Below are 18085 nucleotides of genomic sequence, written 5' to 3'. Positions count from 1 at the left end.
AGCTTCATGTCACACTGAAAAATGACAAAAATCCAACCTTTCATTGAAATAAATTTATTCCAAGAAAAACAAATCATCAAGAAATAAATATTTTTTAACAAAAACAAATGTGCCACGATTATTGGCACCCCTGTAAATTATAGTGAACACAATGTAACTGAAGCATGTTTCCCCTGTAAACTGTACATCTTTGAGTTGAGTGGAGTGAATAGGAACCTTCAAGCTGCAATCCATGACTTCTTGGTTAACATGGATACGAACATGAGGTGACACAGACTTAATCGTCCATCAACATGGGAAAGATAAGAGGACATACAAACCAAATAAGGGAGAAGTGTGTTGACCTTGTTAAGTCAGGGATTGGGTATTAAAAAATAGCTACTTGCCTTAAAATGCCCATTTCTACTGTTAGGGCAATAATATAAAAGTGGACAACAACTGGAACTGTTACAAACCTGCCTGGAAGAGGACCCAAGTTTATTTTACAATGAGGAGGATCGTAAGAGAGGCAAAAAAAAAAATCCCCAAGGATGACTGTTGGTGAATTATAAGGCCAAGTAAAATCTTGAGGTTACCACATCTCTGAAAAAAACCATCAGTATTTGGAAGGTATGTCAGAAAAAAAACTTTTTTCGTCAGTTATTCAAATTCAAATTATTATTGGTCACATAGCCTACGCAATCATACATAGTACAACATGCAGTGAAATGTATTTGCAGTGCCCGACCTATTAAGAATTAAATAGAATACAAAAAATAAAATAATAAAATAGCCAGCCTCAAATACATAACGGATGCTCAGTCCTTAACTGCTTGCTATTAGCCCACACAGCCACATGACAACCCAAGAAGCAAGAGAACACACTATGAACTAAGGGGCTATGACACTGAGGAAGGAACCGAATGGCCAGCAACACCAGTGGGTCAAACAGAGAAACAGCCAGAACAGGATAAGGCGGGTACTGACGCTGTCATATCGTGCTATAAGGACCTTCAAATCCCGCATATCAGCCAAAATCAACATTAGTCAGCATATTCAGGAAATATCTGCATTAACCGTAACAAAAAACAAGCAAAGAAAAAATATGAAAAAATAGATGAGTGCCGAAGCCACCCCGCGCACCGCGTCACGGATTATACCGCAGTATTTAAAGGACGGTGGAAGGTGAAGGAAGCGCCGTAATCCTCACGTGTTAGGCGCCCGGAGGTGATGACAACGCAGGTCTAATCCGGCCACCTTGTTGCTTTTTTTTTTGTCAAGAACAGACAAGTAAGGTAGGACTAAATATATGTTATTGTTAACTATTTTATTAATTTTAGGTCGCAGTCGAACGATCCGTAGACATCCATATGATGCATACTTTGATATTTTTTTAAGTTTACATAACACACGTGTTGCAGGGGAACGTGTTGTAAACTTAAGTTTATATACGATGATCTTGAGCGAATGTTACGTAGAAAAAACAATTAATGTTAATGGTTTTCTGTTGCGCCTTGTCAGTCAAAGTGACCTGAACCGAGAGGCAGAAAATGCCGAGTGGTCTATTAACTTAAGCAAACACAAAACATGAAAAACACTAAATTAAACCGCGTAGCACCACGAGGCAGGTGGGCATTTGCTTCATGACAGCATAATTTATCTACTTAGATCTTAGTTTACATGAGTTTTTACAAAGGAAATACACATTCGTCACATCTTGAATATGAGTTTGAGAATTACATAGGGGGCTTTATTCAGGAAGGAAGTGATTTTTTGGATTGAAGGCATAAATGAAACAGAATGAAATGAAAGTAAACTAAATGTTAATATTTATACCCAGTAAGACAGATACGCTTATTTAGCCTAATGCCACTAAAACTGGTTTTTGATGTGAAGGCTCAACAGCTTCTAGAGATTTATCTAGAATTATTATTACAAAAGGACTCATCTGCATGGGTCTTTACCGTCGCCTCCAGCATATTGCTGCATAATGACGAAGGAGAAATATGGGGGGACGTAGGGTCTTCTGTAGCGTTAGATAAGGATGAACTGGGGAAACCTTTAGGAACGACAGTACTGTTACAGACCAACGTAGGAAGTCACAAAGCCAAACGAGTGACAAACCAGTTAATAATTAATAAACACCAGCGGCATTTGATAAGAAAAATATAATCACATATATTACTTATATAGCACAGTCCGTGGGTTCTGCATGTGAGGATTTAACCAACCGCGGGTAGAAAATGCTCGAAAGAAAGAAACATCCAGAATGTTCTTTGATACACAACTCGAATTTGCCGCACGCCATGCACACCTAAATCCACGAGAATCTAGTGATGTGTAGGTAGAGAGAGAATGAATTTATATTTTCTCTATTTATGTTTTATATATGTCAGGGTTGCCAACTCTGGTCAGCTGGCTGGAGTGATATTTTCCATTCGATGTCTGCACACTCATTTACAAGTATGTAGCAGTTTTATTGCCTTCTAAATAGTCTGTAGATTTTGCAAACTACCACATGCAACTAATTTGGTATAGCTAATTTTGGAATTATAATGGAGTAATATAGATTTGCTGTAAGATTTCTTAAAGCGTGGGATTCCGATGTTTATAAATAACTGTTGGTGCAACCTGTGTCACATTTGTGTGAAAGAGCAACGCTGCACTCCTGACATAGAGCTGCTAGCAGTTAGCATTCGGCCATCTTGCCTGTCATCGCGATAACTGTGTATGTTCCCCGTCTGCTAATGCTGCCGCAGCCTGCGAGCTTATTTACACTGTAGTGTCACAGTTGCAGACATCACACCCCCAAGCCGTTTTTTTTCCATCTCTGGAGACTTTAATCATGTCTCCCTGAATGCCACTCTCCCCACTTTCACGCAGTATGTAAATTGCCATATCGGAGACAATAGAACCCTGGATCTGTTATATGCGAACACTAAGGCTGCATACAGCTCATCATCCCTGCCCCCACTAGGCCGTTCTGACCACAGTCTGATCCATCTGTCCCCTAACTACATACTTCTGGTGAATAAACAAACACCAGCCAAGAGGTATGTGAGAAGGTGGTCTGCAGAGGCCAGCATGGCACTCAGAGACTGCTTCGACACAACTGACTGGGAAGTTTTATGTAGCTCACATGGGGAGGATGTAGATAGCTTGACTACCTGCATCACAGACTATATCAATTTCTGTGTAGATAACACTGTGCCTGTCACGAGGGTACGGTGTTTTCCAAACAACAAGTGACCCCAGCACTGAAAACCCTTCTCAATGAGAAGAAGAGGGTTATTAGATCTGGAGTCAAATGGGAGCTGAAGAGGGAAATCAGGAAGGGAAAGGACACCTACAGGAGGAAACTGGAGGGGCATCGTCAGGGGAACAACTCAAGAGAGGTTTGGAGGGGTCTGAAAAAACTTTCAGGCCATTGTAATGTCAGTGGACGGGGTCCAGAATCTGGTGATGGGGAGCGGGCGAACAAACTGAATCTGTTTTTTAACAGATTTGATGCTGCCCCCACTAAGTCATCAGGATTCACCCACCAGAGCCCTGTCATCCAACACCATCCCCCCCACCAGTCCCCCACTGTCACCAGGAAAACCCTCCTCAGGCTACCTCACCCCCCTCCACCCAGCATCAGGGGAATCAACGCAACCATCCCCCCCACCTAAATCTTCAGAAGTTACTGCTCAGCCCCTCCCCCTTCAGCCTCTCCATAACAGCAGATCAGGTGAGGAATGAGCTGAGGAAGATGAAGGTGTGGAAGACAACAGGCCTGGATGGTATCAGTTCCAGACTTCTCAGAGACTGTTCTGATCTACTCTGTGGGGTCATTCTGCACATTTTCAACCTCAGTCTCAGTCTGAAGAGTCCCCACCATGTGAAAGACCTCCTGTGTGGTTCCTGTCCCCAAGACTGCGTACCCCAGGGAGCCCAGTCACTTCATGTGATGAAGTGCCTGGAGAGGATCGTACTCAACCATGTTCGACACCTTGTGAGCAGTGAGCTGGACCCCCTTCAGTTTGCGTATAGACCAGGTGTCGGCGTGGAGGACGCCATCATCTTCCTGTTCCATCGGTCCCTTTCTCACATGGAGAGCACTGGGGGCACTGTGAGAATCATGTTCTTTGACTTCTCCAGTGCTTTCAACACAATACAGCCATCACTGCTAAGTGAGAAGCTGAAGGAATGACTTAGACTTAGAATGACAGAATTAGAATTTAGAGATCAGTGGTCATTGTCAACACACCACAGCACACAGTGCGCAACAATGAAATGTGTCCTCTGCATTTAACCCATATGTGACTTTTTGTGACATAGCAGGGGGCAGCTAATTCAGCACCCGGGGAGCAGTGCTTGGGGGCGGTACCTTGCTCAGGGTACCTCAGTGGTGCCTTGCTGGTTGGGGATTCGAACCTGCAATCTTTCAATTACAAGTGCACTTCCCTAACCATCAAGCCACCACTGCCCACCAGGGAGCTGGTGTGGATTGCCATCTGGCTGCATGGATCACCGACTATCTCACTAACAGACCACAGTATGTGAAACCTTGCGACTTCATGTCTGTTGTGGTAGTAAGTCTGCAGCACGGGGACTCCGCTAGGCACAGTGCTCCCCCCTCTCCTTTTCACACTGTTCACATCGGACTTCACACACAACACGGACAGCAGTCACCTCCAGAAGCTCTCTGATGATACAGCCATCGTTGGATGTTAACGAAGGGTAACGATCTGGAATACAGGAGGGTCATCGGCAACTTTGTTGAATGGTGTGGATGGAATCACCTCCTGATAAACGCCAGTAAGACAACGGAGATGGTGATTGACTTCTGCCACAAGGTGACTCCATCTGCACCAGTGAACATTCTGGAAGTGCAGGTAGAGGTTGTGTCTGTACAAATATCTGGGTGTTCACATAAACAACAAACTGGACTGGTCACACAACACAGAAGCCCTGTATAAGAAGGGGCAAACCCGTCTCCACCTGCTGAGAAGGCTGAGGTCCTTTGGTGTGTGCAGGACACTCCTAAGGACCTTTTACGACACTAAGGTAGCATCTGCTGTATTCTTTGCGGTGGTCTGCTGGGGGTGCGGGAGCTCAGGAAGGGACAGGAAGAGACTGAACAAACTGGTCAGGAGCGCTGGCTCTGTCCTGGGCTGCTCTTTGAACTCCACTGAAGAGGTGGCTGAGAGGTGGATGCTGGCCAGATTTACATCCATTATGGTCAGTCCCTCTCACTCCCTGCATGACACAGTGAGGACATTACGAAGCTCCTTCAGCAACAGACTACTGCATCCAACATCCGCAGGTCCTTCATTCCATCCGCCATCAGACTTTATAATACCTCAGTCACCTAAAGTTAATAAATTATGTCACTATTCTGTATATTGTGCAATACAACTATATTTACATCACTTGGTGCAATCTGTATACAGTTGGTACCTCGGTTCTCGAACTTAATCCGTTCCAGACTCCGGATCGAATCCTAAAGTTTGAGTTCTGATCAAATTTTTCCCATAAGAAATAATGGAAAACCAATTAATTGGTTCCCGGCCCCCCAAAATTACACCTAAATATGTTTTTATTTTTATTTATTTTATTTTTTTTAAGCATTTAAACACAAAATGAATAGGATAAAACAAGAAGAGCATTTTTTTCTTAATGGCTTCTAAAACGATAAAGATCTTATCCCAACATTACCCCTGTCCTGCCCCGATCGTCTGCTCCTTCCGTGTGCCACGCCCCCTTAACCTCATGTGGGATCCCCATGTGATCAGCTGTTTCTGGTTGTTGTCATTAGTCCTCTGTGTTAAGTCCACGTTTCAGTTTGTTTCCCCAGTCAGGTCATTGGGTGCGTTCGACTTGCTTACAGCGCTGGCTTAAAGCAACGCATTCTAATCCTGACGCAATGCATTACATTTGTCTCAAGCACTTCCTGCAGTCCAAGCAGCTATAAATTCTGCGTTTTTTTGAAAAGTACACTTTTCAAAAATGTTTGTTTTTATAGACAAAAATATCTCAGTGACTTACCTTAATGGACTCAAATGTTCATTGTGGTCCAGAAGTCTGAAATGCAAATATGATTGTTAATGATTCATCTAATATGAAAAAAAAAAATGTATAAAACTACAAAGTAAAGTTTGGGAACAAACTCGGAGTTGGTTTATCACTGACTGATAAAAAGCTTGAGAAATAAAAACCGTCATAATTGTATAAGGCTGAATTAGGTTAAATGAGATACCTGCTGTTTTTGCAGTAATTAATGAATGCAAGCAGAAGGGCAGTTGCTTATAGTTATGATGGTGTGGTAAAAAAGGTGGCTCTGTTTACTGTGGTGAGGTATCAAGACAGCAGCGTAGTACCAGTAGAGGGGTATTAAAAGTGTAGTTGTGATGTGTTTAAGTGAATGAGTGTAGCTGCAATACTTACTGTAAAAGTGAATGAGTGTAGCTGCAATACTTACTGTAAAAGTGAATGAGTGTAGCTGCAATACTTTTTTGCAAAAAGCCTTAAGATCTTGATATTAACTTTTATGTGCTACAAAAAAACTAAGATTACCAATTCTGCTGTACCAAAAGAAGAACTCTTTTGTGGTCACATGGCAGTTGTGAGGCAAATTGTATAAGGGGAACAAAAAACACACAAATTAAAGCATCATGGCACAATTACTAAAACCTACAGACATCACAGCTCTGCTAGAAGTTCCGCTCGTCACTCGCATGTTGAAAGCGGATCCTTCACGCCCGCATGTGAGATATTATCTTTCAGAGCGAGAGGGAACATGAGACAGCAAAGGCCCTCGGTTATCCATTATATTTGTAGAAGCAGAGCAGGCAGCAGGGAGACGCTACCGACATACGGGAGACTAGCGGAACTTCCGGGAGAGTTGTGATGTCTGTAAATGTTTCGAAACGAGAGTCTCCTCTCCTACCGACGCCTCTGCTGGTTCCGACATTCCACTGTGTTTTTTATTCCTCTTTCCCAGCTTAAGTGGCTGCTTTTGGGACACGCCGTCACCACGCGTTAATCTTGGCCAGTTGTGTCTTTTACCATGAATCTTGCATGAAGGCAGTGGTGCTAATATATGCTTTTATTCCTTTTGATTTGCTACTATATATAATATGTATCCGGATTGTTTTTGTTTAATGTGTATAATTACACAGACTCTGTTTATTTTGAATTTGTTAATTTGTTTTCATAACACGCTGTCAGAGTGTGTTTAATAGAAAATTCACAAAACACGCATAAACCGGTTACATATACTATATGAGGACATGTATTAAAACTACAATTAAAGCTTTGAAAAAAATAAAATACTTTTTAGGCCTAATATAAAAAGCCTGTTGTATACTGTAAATAGGCATTTGACTCCTCACGTTGTTAATGGTATAGTGCAATCCATGTTGTGGGGCACAATCGCACCTGTAAGGATTATGGCGCCGGTGTACCACCCACCCCTAAGTGACAGTACATAGTAGTCTGCATAGTCTCCTATATTTTTTATTCCCAAAAGATACAATGTGTTCATTTTGTTCCTTTTGATGTGACAGAAAAATGTATAACAAATACAGAACATTTTTCGTGGCAGACTTAAAATTATGCCCACTGTGAATTCTTATACACAGAAACTGAAACGAAATGCAAAAATGCTTCATTTATCATTTTTGTACGTGAGAAAGTAAAATTTGAGGGGAAATTTTTTTTTTTCCTTCATTCTCTGTGACAGCTCTTCCGCTGCCTCTAGTACATGATATTTGCAGTTGGGCTTTACAGACCTCGTGGGTGAGGCCAGTTATCTATCCATGTCGACATCGAAGGCACAGACATGAATTGTCTCGATACCTTCTGTGATAAAAGTTTGAATTAAGTGCAGTACATCTACCACTGTATCATCTGCATCTCTTCATTCCCATTCAGACAGCCATGCAATGTGGCGTATTTTTCACCAAGTAAATGTATATAACACATATATTACATATTTTTGGAAATGTATGTAGATATTTCTAGATTTATCAGATTTCTGTTCTATCTATGGTACTCATTTGTTCGGCTTATTTTATAAGCAACATTGAAGTTCTTCAGTTGCCTAAAGAAATAGTCTGTGGTTTGCCTTCTTGGTGAGGTCCTCATTTTCAGAAATGGCAGGTGCCCAGAAATCTGAAAGAGTCCATTACTGTTATTTGCTGATCATTGATATGGAGTGTGACTTGGGTGTTCTGTGAGCGCCTGAAATCCACAATGATCTTGATGGTTTCAGGTAGGGGATGGGCCGATCTACATTTTTTCAGCTCCAATTCGATTCCGATACCAGTACAGATTCCGATACTCAACTGCCGATACCGATTCATGATCTCTTTTTACTTTAAAATTTTACTGCCACTCCCACCATATGACAATCCACCTCAGGGATGAGACCTGAGTGCAGCCATGGAGCGGGTGATACCTCAGCACCACACCAGTCCAAAAGGACCAGTGTGAGGCTTTTTTCCGGTGGCTGGAGTGCCAATCCTGCCACCAACCCCCAAATTTCCCTGTAATTTGGAGGATCTGCTTGCAGGGCTGGATGTAGGTTAATGTCATACCCAGGACAAAGCGAATGTAGGTTGAGGGCTTTGCTCAAAGGCCCAGTGAAGTAGAATCACTCCTGGCATTCACAGGATTTAACCCCACCCTCTGAGCCACCACTCCTCCCCATACAGGTTGCCTAATACATACCCAGTATTTTACATACAGTAAACAAAATTGCAAAATAAGAACTAAAGATAGCCAGCTGCTCGCACTAAACACCACTAACTGAGCCACCAGTCGTACTGCCTCAGATAAAAAGATTAAAGCAACATCAGGGAGATTAACACCCAGATCATTAAATTTATCAACCCTTAATAATTCAACATTTTAAAACCCCTAAACAACAGCAGTTTACCCTATAATTCAGTGCCCATTACTTTTAAAGAAACAAACAAAACAAAAAGAAAAATACAACTATAGTCCAACAACAATAAAAAAAGAAACACATTACTGCATCACATATAAATACCTGACTTTTCTAGACTGGTGACGTGTAATGCCAACTATTCCTAGTCGCTGAGTCTCCATCTACAAAAATTCCACATATAGTACATTATGTTTTACAATTATTGTTGTTACTCTTTACGGCATTTCAAAACAAAAGAAACACATACCAGACCAGGTAAGAAAACAGACAGGCAACTACACTGTAAATTCCCCACAAGTTTGAAATCACCATCTTGTTTGTAGATTCTAACACAATTAAATATGTCCACCAATGCTCCATGCCAACTACACATGTCAAGACCCCAGCTGTCTTTCCTATGCCTGTCTACAATCCACTGGCTTTAATATTCACATTTGATTTTTTAATAGAGCTGTCCTATGATACGAGCTTATTATTGAACATGGAAAAGAGTTGTGGGTAGAGCACATAACCTTGTGACACTGGTCACTGGTACTTTAGTGCTGATGATTAGGGCCCATAGTCAAAAAAGCATTTTGAGGCTAAAAGTAGCTCCAAACTTACCAATTTAAGAGAAACTCCTAAAAGTTATGGGCGTGTTAGTTCTAAATGTAGGACTCCTCATTTTTTTGATTAAGAACAATTCACAAAGCTCCTTAGCACTAAAAGTAGCACCTAAGTCTGGGAGAGCTAAAAAAGTAGTCGAGAGGACTCCTAAGTCACTAAGACCAACTCACAAACAGTTGCAAAATGGCTTCTGTCAATCCACGTTGCACTGCTTGGGAAAATTAAACGAACGTTGAAATACTTAAATAATACTGCCTCAGTCGGGAGGGAAAAATGATGGTTGTGGAGCTTGTGAGACATGCAATAACATCTCCAACAAAGCGAAACAACACAAAGCGAAACAACCCAAGCATATACAGTGGAAACCATTTATAGTGATCATTATAACCAATTTCATTTTTTAAAATGTCTCAAGCAGATTACCATCTAATTGACATTTGTATATGTATTACATGAATTATAAGGTAATAAAACGGACAGCGTCTGGTCAACTCAGTTTTGGCAGTTTATCATAAGCTTTGATGAGTCTATATTTGTCATTGAGAGAAAATTACTTTCTTTTTCCCGTCACGTTTTCTGTGTAGACAGAATTAGCCTCAGGTAGCTAGCCAGAAGCATACGGGTTACTGCAAGGCAAAGTAGTGCGATCAAAGTAAAGGAAAAAGAATACCGTAGTTTAAACTGTTTCCATATGTTGTCATGTTTAAAAATAACAAAAATGAACACTGTAAATGGACTACTCGTTTAGGATAAGTGAATTATTTAAACAGTATTTGTAAGGAATGATTCTGTCCCAACCTTTTTCATCCATATAAGCAGTTGATCACTATAACCATGATCACTAGAAGCGGTTTCCATTTGTTCCATTTATTTGCGCTTATGGGATGCTGCATATAAATATTCACCAGTCTCTCATTAACCAATCCCCGTGGTTATTGCAGGCAAGTTTGTGCACGAGAGCTGATGTCAGCCAAAGCGACAGAGTCTTACTCTTATCTTAGGAGTTGGCTCTTTTCCTAAATAAAAGTTACTCTCTGCCACTTTGTGAATTGGTTTTAGGAAAAAACCTCTTTTAGTGAGATTTACGATTACTCATAGATAAAATGCTTTGTGAATACAGGCCCAGGTGGGCAGACAGTAAACAGTTCATCTTGACAGGCTGATGCTGGCAGGATAAGTTCAAATGCCTTCATAACCACCGACATTATAGCAACAGGTCAGTAGTCATAAAGTCAGCTGGGACTGGAGGATTTTGCTGCGGATTTTGGTTGCTGTGGGGCCATTGGCCAGTTGGGAAGCACAACGGCTGAATACAGGAGGGGTTACATTGTCAGGATCAGATATTGACTAAGACAGAGATAATCTTGCTTACTCATTTAGTTAAATGTATACCGATATACAATAATTGGGAAATTGCTTTAAGGCTTGTAATTGTAATTGTAATTGTAATTGCTTTAAGGCAGGTTGTAATTCCTAAGGTTATGACTGCAGATTGGGGAAAAGAAATGAGGCAAATAAGACAAAACATAACTGTATTAATTTAAAATTGTATCTTTGTTATTGTGTTTTTTCAGACTGAAGGTTTCAGGCCAAAGACCAATGACGAAGACAGCTTATACCTCTCTGCTGGGAAAATGTTTAGGAACCTGAATAAATTCAGAAAGTTATTATTGATTGGAATATTTATTTCCACCATAGGATACTTTTTTTACATTAAATTGGAATTAAGTCTAAACTACAATTTTCTAGAGCTCACTGATAAGCGCATTGAAAAATTGTGCAACTGTACAAAGATCCTGAAGAAAGATCAAGAGGAAATTGCGAATGCAAAGTTGAATTTGATAACCAAAAGCTTTCGAAACAGAAGCACGATTTCAGACAAGCATTACATTGAATGGACTAAAGACTGCGAGAAATTCCGAGTAATGAGGAAGTATCTGACTTTTCCCCTGAGTCATGAGGAGGAGGTGTTTCCTATCGCATACTCCATAGTCATTCACCAGAAGATCCACAGTTTTGAAAGGATGCTCAGGTCTATTTACAGCCCACAGAATTTTTATTGCATCCATGTTGACCAAAAGTCTATGCCATCATTTCAGACTGCCGTGAAAGGCATTGCTGCCTGCTTTGACAATGTCATCGTTTCCAGTAAACAGGAGAGAGTTGTGTATGCTAGCTGGAGCAGGGTCCAGGCTGACATCAACTGTATGGAGGACCTGTATAACCTGAATTCTAACTGGAAATACTTTATAAACCTCTGTGGTCAGGACTTTCCCATAAAAACCAACCTGGAAATAGTGCGGAAACTGAAAGTTTTGAATGGCAAGAATAATCTTGAGACCGAACAAATGCCAACATACAAGAAAGTCAGATGGGAAAAAGTACACAAGATTGTCAACAATAACATACAGAGAACAAAAGAAAACAAAGAAGCACCTCCAGTTAATACCCCTATATTTGCAGGGGGTGCTTACATCGTGGTTTGCCGGGATTTTGTGCGATACGTTCTTCAGGATCCAGCAGCACACCAGTTGATCAAATGGTCGAAAGACACCTACAGCCCCGACGAGCATCTGTGGGCGACGTTACAGAGGCAGCCTGGAGCTCCTGGCTCCGTCCCCATCAGTAACAGATATGATGTCACCGATGTGAATTCAATTTCGAGGCTAGTGAAATGGCTGTATTTTGAAGGACAAGAATCAAAGGGAGCCATGTACCCTCCCTGCGAGGGGCATCACGTCCGGACTGTGTGTGTTTATGGTGTCGGGGACCTCAAGTGGATTCTGCAGCAGCCCCATCTGTTTGCCAATAAGTTTGACTCGGACGCAGACTATTTTGTCCTGTACTGTTTAGAAAGTTACTTGCGCCATAAGGCCCTGGCGGAGATGGACTGATAGATTTTGTCTCTTCAAGGTAACTCCCAATGCATGTGTAACATTTAGCTAGCCCATCTTGCTAAGTGAAGAAGATACTGCTGAAGGCGTAAACGGAAATGACCAAAGTATTTGCCACAGAAAGCCTGCTGTTTGAGCCCTGGGAAAGGAATATTGCTGCTGCTAACGGTGTATAAGAGTTGCACATATGTGTTTTATTAATGATTGTTTGTTATCAGTAGCATCCACCTGTTTTTGTTTAAATATATTCCAGCATCACTTGAAATGAATAATGAAACCATTCTTCATTTGGATTTTCATTTCACACCACAGAAGGGCTGTTAATGACATTTTGGAATAACTAGGGTGTTTCTCGATATGCGTACTTGACCGCACTTGACCATACTTATGTTCTCTTGCACATGTTTTGCGGCATCTTCCAATACTCCAGTATGGAGGACGGTAAAAAAATTCTGGATGTTGTTCTTGCCCCACCCCAAATATCAAGGATACATTGGTTGAACCCTCACCAAATGAAATCAGTCCCATGATTCATTGTGCCAAAGTTTGTTCTTTGTAGGCAAATTAACAAGACTGGTCTCGCCAAGACCATAAGTACGATCTTTGTGTTCTTGGTTTTGAGAAACACCCCATAATTTTACGTTGTCACACAATCACAAGACTAGATTTCATGAATAGGAGCTTTAAATATGAAAACAGAAAAAAGAGAAAGCATTTAACAAAAATATTTTGCCTTTCTGTAACCTTTCTTTTCCAAAAACTTGGGCTTCCCAAATCCCTTTTTCATCTTAGCAAAACAGGGGGTAAAATAAGAATACGGATTTTTATCCATACATCCATCCACCATTCATCCATTACAGGGACACGGTAAGAATATATTACTTAATATTTCTTAAGAAAAGTAATTATTCTTACAAAAATATGTAATGATACTGACTCATTTATCAAACATTAAAACTTCACTAAAAAGAGCACAAAAATGTTGAATGACAGTTTTGAGCTGCATTTCTTAACCATGGGAACTATCTAAATTATTAAGTCTTTTTATGCAATTTTACATCCGTTGCATTATTGGACTGCAACGGGAGTGTTAGCTGGGAAGATAGTAGGTGGTGTTAGATCTTGTAGGATTATGCTTATTTTTATGATTTAATTGTTAACTGTGTTTATTGGTATTAAGGTTATCCTTAGGTCTAGATGCATTCATGTATTCTTTCATATTGCTTTACAATAATTAAGGTTACTACTTATGCCCTAAACAATTGGGGAGCAACATTACAACCCCTGCAGTCAATATGGACGCCATGACATCTGTGCAGTCAGGTGTGTGCTTTAGGGCACAGTGGGGGTTGGGAGAAAGTTAGCCCATGGATTTCCATACTCTCCCAATGAAGAATGTTAAAATTCAGGTGTTTTCCCTGTGCATTCTTGACTTGTTGATCAGGGCTACTCCGGCAAGCCCATGATAAGAGAGAAGGAATAACGCAATGACTCTGCAGGGGGCAGGACTATTAAAAATAATTAGTATCAAGTATACATATCATGAAGCCATGATAACAATAAGCCTTAACAGGATATTAGCTAATATTTGACTAAGTAACTTTCCTGGAACAAAAGCGGCTTATTTAACTTATCTTTTTGGCATCACATTGTTAAAACCTGTTAATGACGGCATTGTTATCATAACCACAAAGGTAAATATAAGGCATGTATGCACCTGTGTTTTTTCAGGTTAATCTTATTGCGAATTTCATGGACACATTTATTACAGTTTTCAATAGTAAAACTGTTATTATTTTTTTAATCATTTTATAAAATGTCCATGTTAAATGTAGTTGTTTCTGAACAATCATGGACGGAAAGTGCAGGCTCTTTATTCCATAGCTGTACGCATACAGTTATACCCTGGCTCAGGCTCTTTATTCCATAGCTGTACCCATACAGTTATACCCTGGCTCAGGCTCTTTATTCCATAGCTGTACCCATACAGTTATACCCTGGCTCAGGCTCTTTATTCCATAGCTGTACCCATACAGTTATACCCTGGCTCAGGCTCTTTATTCCATAGCTGTACCCATACAGTTATACCCTGGCTCAGGCTCTTTATTCCATAGCTGTACCCATACAGTTATACCCTGGCTCAGGCTCTTTATTCCATAGCTGTACCCATACAGTTATACCCTGGCTCAGGCTCTTTATTCCATAGCTGTACCCATACAGTTATACCCTGGCTCAGGCTCTTTATTCCATAGCTGTACCCATACAGTTATACCCTGGCTCAGGCTCTTTATTCCATAGCTGTACCCATACAGTTATACCCTGGCTCAGGCTCTTTATTCCATAGCTGTACCCATACAGTTATATCCTGGCTCAGGCTCTTTATTCCATAGCTGTACCCATACAATTATACCCTGGCTCAGGCTCTTTATTCCATAGCTGTACCCATACAGTTATACCCTGGCCCAGGCTCTTTATTCCATAGCTGTACCCATACAGTTATACCCTGGCTCAGGCTCTTTATTCCATAGCTGTACCCATACAGTTATACCCTGGCTCAGGCTCTTTATTCCATAGCTGTATGCATACAGTTATACCCTAGCTCAGGCTCTTTATTCCATAGCTGTACCCATACAGTTATACCCTGGCTCAGGCTCTTTATTCCATAGCTGTACCCATACAGTTATACCCTGGCTCAGGCTCTTTATTCCATAGCTGTACCCATGCAGTTATACCCTGGCTCAGGCTCTTTATTCCATAGCTGTACCCGTACAATTATACCCTGGCTCAGGCTCTTTATTCCATAGCTGTACCCATACAGTTATACCCTGGCCCAGGCTCTTTATTCCATAGCTGTACCCATACAGTTATACCCTGGCTCAGGCTCTTTATTCCATAGCTGTACCCATACAGTTATACCCTGGCCCAGGCTCTTTATTCCATAGCTGTACCCATACAGTTATACCCTGGCTCAGTGCTCAGTTTTGTTTCTCCTACTTGCCTAATCCAGTCTTATTAAACCTGATCCATGTAACTTTTTGACACATTTCCCTGTATACTGTGTATATTTGTAGATTTTATTTTATATCACTGCACATATACTCACTGGATTTGGAGTATTTTTGGATGTTATATAAATAAATTTGCAATGGATTACTCAAAGCTATTCCTTTGTCACTGTTACGTGAATATATCCTTATGCCCTAATATTAGTCCACACCCTAACTCAATGTACTGTCCAAATTTAGTCTCTTAGAAATAACTTTGGAAATGTTAGCTACAAACCCATCATCCCGGTCAGGGTAATAGGGGGAGCTGGAGCCTATCGTGGGCAGCACAGGGCAAAGGCAGGGTGCACTCTGGACGGGATGCCAGTCACACACACACACACACACACACACACACACATACTGTACACGCTCAATTCTAGAGATGCCAATTAGCCTCACTGCGGGACAGAAGGCCTGTCCCAGGAAACACAAGGAACAATGCAGGAGACACACCTGAATGAGATGCCAGTCCACCCCAAGGTAAAATTTTGTTTTAGTAATGATAAAGCCATTACAACAGAATAGGCTTGACATCATTGAGATGGACTGGCATTCTACAAGACATTTGGGTATTTCATTCAGTCACTTTATTCAGCCTTGATTGCCTCTTTCTGGAAGAAACTCCTACTTCATGTCAACGTTTAGGTTGAATTTCATCACAAGTCATGCTAGTGATGTTTGAAAAAAATAACACAATGACACACCACAAATACTGTTAACAGTAATCGTCTGTACGTAAGTTCAAAGGTTGTCCAAGTCTTAGATACAACACTGCATGTAAACCATGACGTCCAGACCTTTGTGATGCAACATTTATTCAATTTGCATAAGTGACATGATGCACGAGATTTTAATAGTTAAGTCCCCCAATCCAGATGTTATGTTGTAGTAGAAATTTTACAGAACTGAGCTCCTTCTGAAGTACACTTACATCAGGGCCAACATGCAAACAATCCTGGTCTGAATTACTGTGATTTGCTGTTTTTATATACATATAAAACACACATTTTTAAAATATATATTAGCAAAGTAAAAATTATATTTCATTTTCCATGGCTTTTAAGTAGAATTTCAATAAAGAACAAATTTTCCATGCATTTATAACGGTTATCTGTACTGAACACATATCGACTTATTGCCAGTACTTAAACAAAAAAAGGACAGAACAGAATATGAATCAGCCACTCTAGCTAACATTAGAATGGCTCTCCCATTCCTCTACATATTCCTTGCATGTCAGTGTTTGCCATACGGACTATGAGTGTGGTGTGAAAAGGACGTGTGGAAAGTTATGATTAGTACCCACTGGAGACACATTTGGGGGCTACTGTCACCCTCCACACACCATCAAAATAGCAAACGTGCATGTTTGAGGTTCGAGTACAGGTCCTGATTCTGTGAGAGAGCAAGCACAATGCTGGACATGTTAAAATATCGCTGAAAAACAACAGGAATATGATAATAAACATTATTAATATTATGACACTGATGAGTGAGGAGACATGGAAAACTTGAAACAAATCTTTAAAAATATTAAGACAAAAAAAAATAGAAATCAGGCAAGTGGCTAGGTAATCTTTGTCCTTATCAAGAAATTCTGGCATATTTCAGGATTCACCGACAAATTTCAATTGCAAAAGAAAAAGTGCCAGAGTGGGAGTGTTTTTAAAAAAAAAAAAAAAAAAACTCTTCAGTTTGATTGAAGCTTATTCAGTTCTGTCACCACCCGTATACTGCTGACTCAGCTGCCAATTATCAGGGTAGGTCATATGAATTTGGGTGGCAACATTTCTGCTCAAAATATGCAGATGTTCAAATGAATCAGCAATGTCAGAAATTACTCTAGTCTATGCTATGATTCAATATAATAAAATAATTTAAAAAAATTAAATACTGGGTCTTAACTTAAATCAGCAGTGCTGCTGGAAAGAATTCAGATTATCTTACCTGAGGTTAACTTCAGATAAATAATCTATCATTTGCATCTACATCACTAGAATATACAATGACATACACTGCAGATAACAAGTCTTCAGATGAGGATGCACTTTGTGAGCGCAGCTTGCAGACAGTTGTGTCTAGGAGTCGCTGGCGTTGAGGCTTTTGTCGGTCCTAAACAAGGTGACAAAGGGAAAAATCCCCATTAGCCGCACTAGTGACATCACAGGGAGCACCAGTACACTCAGACCATATCAGGGGATGCATGGAGGAATCAGTGGGGGAGGGAGAAAAACCCTTTGGGAAACAAGTGAAAGATCTTGGGTGTTGGCATCTGTTTAGAATGAAAGGGACTTATATGCTCTACACAGTCCGGAAAGAACTGGAGCGCAGATCTGAACCAGACGGCTGACTCTGAAGCTCCATTTACAGAGATGCAACAGTAAAACGAAAACAAAAATTCCAAATTGACTGCATTTCAAATAGAATCTTAGACTTTGAATGCTATCAAACATCAAAATAGCAAATTCCCCTGTGCCAACTGAGAATGACTGGAATAAAAACCTTCCATAATTATTGCAAATAAATGAAAGTATTCAGGTCATCTCTGACACGCTTGGTGTACATACTGAATAAGGTGTCTCGTCTCCCTGCGCAAAATCTCCTGACTGATACTTCCAAAAGAT

At 40.6% G+C, this 18085-nt stretch overlaps 2 protein-coding genes across 9 annotated transcripts in view; one reads left to right on the top strand and one right to left on the bottom strand.

Moving 5' to 3' along the window:
• Positions 1-853: 853 nt before the first annotated feature.
• On the top strand, positions 854-15577 carry LOC111839312 (glucosaminyl (N-acetyl) transferase 1). Of its 4 annotated transcripts, none has more exons than XM_072708096.1 (3): positions 855-1269; positions 2376-2442; positions 11095-15577. In XM_072708096.1, exon 3 carries the CDS (start codon positions 11155-11157, stop codon positions 12412-12414), a length of 1260 nt encoding a protein of 419 aa, XP_072564197.1. In that variant the 5' UTR covers positions 855-1269; positions 2376-2442; positions 11095-11154; the 3' UTR covers positions 12415-15577. The 4 variants fall into 4 exon arrangements, with proteins under 4 accessions (XP_023658873.1, XP_072564197.1, XP_023658872.1 ...); XM_023803104.2 differs by having other exon boundaries at positions 855-1274; XM_023803105.2 differs by lacking the exon at positions 2376-2442 and having other exon boundaries at positions 854-1269.
• A 682-nt stretch (positions 15578-16259) lies between these two features.
• Positions 16260-18085, bottom strand: part of LOC111839238 (prune homolog 2 with BCH domain) — a 67621-nt gene continuing 65795 nt past the window's right edge. For all 5 annotated transcript variants that reach the window (XM_072708093.1, XM_023802944.2, XM_023802945.2 and 2 more), the window contains one exon: positions 16260-17573. In XM_072708093.1, the coding sequence (XP_072564194.1) occupies positions 17540-17573 (34 nt within the window). In that variant the 3' untranslated portion in view covers positions 16260-17539. The remainder of the gene's footprint in view (positions 17574-18085) is intronic.

This window comes from Paramormyrops kingsleyae, chromosome 2 (genome assembly GCF_048594095.1).
Source record: "Paramormyrops kingsleyae isolate MSU_618 chromosome 2, PKINGS_0.4, whole genome shotgun sequence".
Lineage (NCBI taxonomy): Eukaryota > Metazoa > Chordata > Actinopteri > Osteoglossiformes > Mormyridae > Paramormyrops > Paramormyrops kingsleyae.
The sequence above is the reverse complement of the archived record's forward strand: the minus strand, read 5'-3'. Positions and strand labels throughout refer to the sequence as shown.